This window comes from Benincasa hispida, chromosome 11 (genome assembly GCF_009727055.1).
Source record: "Benincasa hispida cultivar B227 chromosome 11, ASM972705v1, whole genome shotgun sequence".
NCBI lineage: Eukaryota > Viridiplantae > Streptophyta > Magnoliopsida > Cucurbitales > Cucurbitaceae > Benincasa > Benincasa hispida.
The window spans coordinates 39,972,715-39,980,296 of NC_052359.1; the positions used below are offsets into that span (position 1 = coordinate 39,972,715).

Genomic DNA, 7,582 nt, shown 5'->3' on the forward strand with positions numbered 1-7,582 from the left:
GGAGTTTGTATAAAATCAGACCATGAAATGCTTAGTCTCATTATATAATGCCATTCATAATAGAGACTTTCATTTCACTAGGATGACCATAGGTAACATGACCTTAATCCTGAGTGAGTTGTGAACTCCTGCCTATGAAGGCGGTCCTTTGATTTGTATGGGTGAGAGTGGCCAGATCGCCGACTCAACAAGCCTACCATTTTGGGGATTCGTCTCATTGGAGAGCTGGGAACTTAGTTACATAAGATGGAATTCACTCCTTCCCTGAGGCAGGGGTAAGTAGATAAATTTCTCCCTTAAGAACTGATTTCGGGTCTTGAACAATGTAGCGCCACACCCTCTCTTGGCCTAAGAGGGGTTTAATCATAGTAGAACTATGATCTGTTGTTCATTAGAGGAATCCGTGGTACTTAAGAAGTTAGATGTAACTACAAGGGCAAAACGATAATTTGGCCCAGTTGTATTTACGAGAAATTTATCAAAAGGTCATCATACTGTTGATTGGTTATATCCTATGGACATAAAAATATATTTGTAGAGCGAAGAGTGTAGCTATCGGTCTTTAATGGAGTGCCTGACAATTAATGGATGGTGGATAATGTAATTAAAGAGTTTAATTAATTATTAACGAATCGTTGGAGCTTCAAGCTACAAGTTCATAAGCTGGTGAAGAGCAACGCCTATAAATAGATGAAATCCCAACAAAAGAAGGGTAATTAACTCATTGTGTATAATTCCAAAAATAAAAAAGACTTAGAGCTTTGTTATTGCTGTAAGAAGAACACAAAGGGAAAAAATCCATCTCCATCGTTGATAAAGGGGTGAAGGAGACCTAGCTCGAGAGAGAACTTTCCTCCAGTTCTTCCACAAGTTAGTTGTACACGAATTTAAATTAAGCCAAAAAGGACCAGAGATTGTACTTTGCGGCTTGATTCTTTTCTTTTCATCTCAATTCTGCTCTCTTCATCTCATTCGATTAAGTATTGGCATTGTAGAGATAGTCTGGTTCTTTATGAATTCACATATTTGATCAACTACACTTTGTTGCTATTTATTTCTCGCAATATGTTAGATGCATCTATGAGTTCATGCAAGTTCAATTTCTAAACGCTTAAGCCAATATAATTACTTGGTTAAACTTATTTTAGCTTGAATTATTCGAGAGAATAAGCAAGTAAGCATTAAGTTGATACGCTTGGTACATCTAGAGATAGAGACACTAGTGTTTCATTGCTTTCTGTGATTAACGCATGTATCCTAGAGATAGGAATTTGTGTGGCATTCGCATTGAGAAGTACTGAATAAAAATTAAGTAGAAACCTAACGCATCTACACATACTTGAATTATTAAGTTCATTTCATCCGCACCACATTCTCGCACGTGTACATCTCACTTAGATCAACGCATACCACTTTCACTAAACACCATTTTCACATGAACCCCCGTCTTCCACTTAACCTTTGCATCTTCTTGTACGCACGCAGCAAACTTAGTGTAGATAAAACTCATTCAGAATTTACTTAGGATCCTTTTACATTAGCTGCAATGCAAGCCCTGTGTTAGCTTTGATCTAAATCCTTGAGTTCAACCCTAGACTTACTAGGAACCTGAATTAGATTTATACTTGGATCCGATTCAGGAAAACTTGAACGCATAAAGAGAGGTGTCGTGCATCACTAACGCGTCATCAACGCATTATTCATACTTTCACTTGCACCCTATTTTTCCACTTTCCTTACACAATATGCCTCTAGTTTGCATCACGAGGGAAACAAACAAGTTTTTGGTGCCGTTGCCGGGGATTTAGCAACAAGACTGACCAGAAATTTTGCTTGTATCTTTTGTATGAAACTTGCAGCTGAGGGAGTATTAAAAGCTAAGTCGAAGCTTGTAAACGTTTTATGAGCAGAGAAAACACTCCTGAGCTCGTATACGACCTCAAAGTTGAAAAGACCTTTCGAAGAAGAAATCGATCTAATCACCATCAAAGGTTAAGGCAACAACAACTTAGATAGCAACTCAGACAACAACAAATGGCGAACGAGCAATTAAACCATAACTTTGCTCAACAGCTAGCCAACGCTACTCAAAATCCAATCATAATGGCAAACAGTAGTACGCATCTCATGCGAGAGTATTGTGTCTTCTGTGTTGTATGATTTGACACCAGAGATCATATATCCAATGCCGGATGGGACAAGATTTGAGATGAAATCTGTAATGCTACAAATGCTTCAAACAGCTGGCCAGTTTGAAGGTGCTCATGGAGAAAACCTTCACGACCACATGAAATGCTTCCTAGAAACGTGCAATTCATTTTTGATTCTTGGAATCACCCTAGAATCTATTAGGCTATCCTTATTCCCATATTCTCTGAGTGGTGATGCAAAGTAATGAACGAATTCTTTGGGGCCTGGAGAGATAACGACTTAGGAAAAGTTGGTGGAAAAATTCATGCAGAAATATTTCCCACCCACCACCAATGCAAGGAGGCGGAGAGAAATAATGAATTTTGAGCAAGAAGAATTTGAAACTTTGAGTGCTGTGTGGGAGTGCTTTAAGGGACTGGTCAAGAACTGTTCCAATCACGGATTACCTTTAACTGTCCAGATAGAAACCTTTATGGAGGATTGAACAGAGCATCTCAAATGGCAGTTGACGCAGTTGCAACTGGCGATATCATGGATAAATCTTACAACGAAGCTAAGGAAATACTAGACCACATTGCCAAACATAATATGGAATGGGTAGATGATACTTATGATGCAAGAGCAGATAGAAGGAGACACTCTCAGAATGTAAACTCTGTTGATTCTAATGCAATAGCCACGCTCTCTACACAAGTGGCTACCATGAAAAATCTTTTGCAAAATATATCACTAAGGAATGAATCAAACACACAAAAGGTAAATCAGGTGGACACATTTGTACAACCCATGATTAGCTGTGTGGGCTGTGGAGAGCCTCATTCCTACATCGATTGCCTGCAGAATCTGCAGTGAGTCTGCTTTATTAAAAATAACCCATTCTTGAACACTTATAATCCCGGATAGAGGAACCATCCAAATTTTTCTTAGGGAGATCACCAAAAGGAGCAACACTAGCTAGGAGTAAATTAGTAGCATAGGCAGGGACCGCCGCCTGGATTCCAGCCATCACAGCAACCAATAATCCTTCAATAGAGGTGGTCATACATGAGTTCAGCTTCTCCGCTTGGAAACCTCTTAAAGGAATATATCGCCCAGAATGACGCATTATTAAGAAGTCAAACGTCATCCATTAGAAATCTGGAGATACAAGTAGGGCAAATCGCCAGTGAGCTGAAGAATCGGCCGCTAGGAGTCTTGCCCAGCAATACAGAAACCCCGAGAAATAGTAACATAAGAACAATGTCATGCGGTGACATTGCGAAGCAACAAACCTCTTGTGGAAAGAATAGTGAACCCAAGAAACAACAATCCTTCAACTGAGCACACAACACACCCAAATGCATTTGAAGATCAAGAAGAACGAACACCTGAAACTATAAGTCATTCCAACCAGAGCACATCTAACGCAGGAGCACCTGCGGTGTAACTAAAAGCACCATTTCCCAAACGCTTGCTGAAAAAGAATGATGAGCAGCAGTTCAAGCATTTTCTTGAACTTCCAAGGCAACTGCACATTAACATCTCACTTATAGAAGCCTTAGAACAAATGCCCAAGTATGTAAAATTTCTAAAGGATATTCTGACGAAGAAGAGAAGAGTCAGTGAGACAGAAGTAATTGTTCTAATGCAAGAGTGTAATGCGTTAGTCAGCAACAACTTACCCAAGAAACAGAAGGATCCGAGAAGCTTCACAGTCCCATGCTCAATTGGAGGGTTAGATATGGGACATGCATTGTGTGATCTGGGAGCCAGCATCAACCTCACGCCCCTCTCAATTTTCAAGAAATTAGGAATTAGTGAAGCGCAACCCACTTCTGTAATGCTTCAACTCGCCAATAGAACAATCACATGTCTGAAAGGAAAGATTGAAGATGTTATGGTGAAAGTTGACAAGTTCATATTCCTAGGGATTTCATTATCCTTGATTATGAAGCAGACAAGGATGTGCCAATCATTCTTGGACGCCCTTTTCTTGCCACTGGGAAAGTGTTAATAGACGTGTATAAGGAAGAACTAACCATGTGTGTAGATAACCAAGAAATGAAATTTAATGTGTTAAGCGCATTAAGATTTTCAGATGATGAACAATGTCAACTTAGCAACTCAATTAGAATTGCCTGAAGAGGAAGAAGTTGACCAAGTTTGCGAGGTTCTTGCATAAGGAGAAACCATGAAGAAATTCAAGTCGTTAAGTCTAAGTGAGTGGTAGACTAAACCAACGCGTCCATCATTGGAGGAACGACTAGAACTAGAATTGAAACCTTTACCTAACCATCTTAAATATGCTTTTCTTGGATTAAATAACACTTTACCTATAATTATTTCAGCTAATCTTTCTGAGTTTAATGAATGTTCTCTTTTGTAGATGTTACAAAGACACATGCGGGCAATAGGATGGACGCTGGCTGACATCCATGGCATCGGCCCATTATACTGCATGCATAATATTAGGCTAGAAAAGGGGAAAACTGGATCAATTGAGCCTCAACGCAGGCTAAATCCTATAATGAAAGAAGTGGTGAAGAAAGAGATCATTAAGTGGTTGGACGCAAGAGTAATATATCCTATCTCTGATAGCAGCTGGGTGAGCCCAGATCAATGCGTCCCTAAAAAGGGGAGGCACTACAGTGATAGTTAACAACAATAACGAACTCATTCCTTCAAGAACTGTCACAGGCTGGTGCATTTGCATGGATTATGGAAAGCTCAATGCGGCAACCAAGAAAGACCACTTCCCTCTCCCCTTCATCGACCAGATGCTTGACCGATTAGCCGATAAGGACTTCTACTGTTTTCTAGACGGATACTCTGGATACAATCAAATTCTTATTGACCCAGAAGATCAAGAGAAAACAACATTCACGTGCTTATTTGGAACATTTGCATTCAGATGCATGCCTTTCAGATTGTGCAATGCACCAGGGACGTTCCAAAGATGCATGATGACAATTTTTTCAGATTTCCTTGAACAGACCATTGAAGTTTTCATGGATGACTTCTCAGTTTTTGGAGACTCCTTTCAATCTTGCTTAGACAACCTAGAGGTCGTCCTTGTATAATGTGAGGAAACGAATCTTGTGCTAAATTGGGAAAATGTCACTTCATGGTGACTGAAGGTGTTGTTTTGGGTCACAATGTGTCTAAGGTCGGGCTAGAAGTCGATGAAGCCAAAATTGAGGTCATAGCCAAACATCCCCTGCCTGCAAATGTTAAAGCATTACGAAGTTTCCTAGGCTATGTAGGCTTCTACAAAAGGTTTGTCAAAGGATTTTCTTAGATTGTGCATCCTCTGAGCGTCGGTGCATTCCAGAAGAAGAGACACAATGCATCCTAGCTGAGTGCCATGACTTTCCTTACGGAGGTCATTTTGGAGGACAAAGAACTACTGCAAAAGTTCTCCAAAGTGGGTATTTCTGGCCCACCCTCTTCAAGGATGCAAAGGAGTATATTCTAAGTGTGACCCTTGTCAACGCACTGGGAATATATCCTCAAGGGACGCGATGCCTCTGAATAATATACTTGAAGTTAAATTATTTGATGTATGAGGCATCGATTTTATGGGACCTTTCCTTAAGTCTTGCAGTCAACAATACATCTTGCTAGCGGTAGACTATATATCAGAGTGGGTTGAAGTTGTGGCTTGTGCCAAGAACGATGCGGCAACTGTTTCAAAGTTTCTCACCAATAATATTTTCACACATTTTGGAACACCGAGGGCGTTGGTAAGTGACGAAGGTATGCATTTTATTAACCGCATCATTTATAAATTACTTGTTAAATACAATGTCAGGCACAAAATTACTACCGCATATCACCCTCAAACCAACGGTCAAGCAGAAGTATCCAATAAGGAAATAAAGGTGTGGAAAAGGTAGTAGACGCATCACAGAAAGATTGGGTACAAAGGTTAGACGAAGCACTTTGGGCCTACAAAGTTGCCTATAAAACTCCAATAGGTATGTCTCTGTACTCTTTAGTATTTGGAAAAGCCTTTCACTTACCCTTGGAGTTGGAGTACAAAGCTTTTTGGGCAGTGAAAAAGATGAATTTGAATCTGGAAGCCGCGGGCGAACAATGCAAGCTTCAGCTCAATGAGCTTGATGAATAGCGGCTGAACGCATACGAAAATAGCAAAATATACAAGAAAAAGACTAAAATTTGGCATGACCAATGCATCAGTAAGAAAGAATTTACTATTGGACAAAAAAGTCTTATTATTCAACTCACGTTTGCGTTTGTTTCTAGGAAAGTTGAAATCTAGGTGGTCAGGACCTTTTATCATTAAAACAATCTTTCCACATGGAGCTGTTGAACTAACACGAGAAGATGGCACTAATGTGTTCAAAGTGAATGGGCAAAGGGTGAAGCCCTACTTTGAAGGAAGTATAGAACGATAGAAGTCATCTCTCGAGTTGTGCGAAGCCAACTGAGGCTCGTATCGGAGCCTCCCTGCGTTTAAATAGACACATATTCCAGGGATGCTTCCTCTATACCAACTCTTTTGCATTCTGTATTCTTTTTTTGCTTTGTTTGCGTTAGTTTTTTTTACTTTGTGTTATTCTTTGCTTTAATTTATGTTGTCATTTGCTGAATTTTATGCGTTAAAAAAGTTTTGAATGAGTGTTAAATCAACTTAAAAAATTTAAGGGTAAAAAAGCGGATAGGATTCTGATGCGTTAGACTTAAGCCAACGCATAAGCTAACCATCAGAAGAAAGGGCGTCCCACGAAGACATAAAGCACTCGATTGCTTGGAAATCCTATGCGCGTCCTTTCATTTGCACCATTAATTGCGATGTCAGGCGCTGCCTGATGTCATTTCACCTTCTCCCAATAGCCTATAAAAGGCAACCTCCAGTGCCCTTCTTCTTTCTTTCCTCTCATTCCTTCTTCCCGAATCCCTTCCTGTTCCTCAAGCTCCCAAAGCCTTCGTCGTCTGTCCAAACCAGAAACTTCAGTCAGCCCTTCGGTCATCTCCCTCATCCACGATGTTAGACGCTTCAGACAACCAAAACCAATCGATGAGCTTCGAAATAGATTCGTCGATAAGCTTATTCTCCTCTTTTTCTGTTTCGTTGTCGCCTCCTCCATCCCCTTGCTAGCCTCAAAAGCCCCTATTCCGGCCAAAACTTCGTGTGCCGGTTCATCATTTGCTTCTCGAAAATCATCTCGATCAGAATCCTCCAAAACCACCCAAAAACCTCAAACCTCTACCAACCAAAAACTAAAACCCCTACCAAACCGATGTGGCAGGCTGCAGTTAGGTGTCCTTCAACCTCTACGTCTATCGCCAAACCCTACAGACAACCCATACCATCATCAGTCATCCCAAACATCAGTCTCATGGTCGCGACGCATGACCTTACCCCAACACACCTTCACATGCTCCATCACCTGTCGTGCGTCCCATTGTCCCTCTTTCCATTCAACCC

The 7,582-nt window shown here is 40.5% G+C and overlaps 1 protein-coding gene across 1 annotated transcript; it reads left to right on the forward strand.

Moving 5' to 3' along the window:
- Positions 1-3,697: 3,697 nt before the first annotated feature.
- Positions 3,698-5,210, forward strand: LOC120090693. The gene is made up of 4 exons (XM_039048411.1): positions 3,698-4,030; positions 4,229-4,300; positions 4,517-4,735; positions 4,857-5,210. Exons 1-4 carry the CDS (start codon positions 3,698-3,700, stop codon positions 5,208-5,210), a joined length of 978 nt encoding a protein of 325 aa, XP_038904339.1.
- Positions 5,211-7,582: the final 2,372 nt, after the last annotated feature.

Excerpts from the sequence above, each read along its gene's own strand:
- LOC120090693 (XM_039048411.1), top strand. The coding sequence starts at position 3,698 with ATGCCCAAGTATGTAAAATTTCTAAAGGATATTCTGACGAAGAAGAGA. Across the intron at positions 4,301-4,516 it reads AAGTTGACCAAGTTTGCGAG|ATGTTACAAAGACACATGCG; the intron begins GTTCTTGCATAA and ends TCTCTTTTGTAG. Across the intron at positions 4,736-4,856 it reads CTATCTCTGATAGCAGCTGG|CTCAATGCGGCAACCAAGAA; the intron begins GTGAGCCCAGAT and ends GATTATGGAAAG.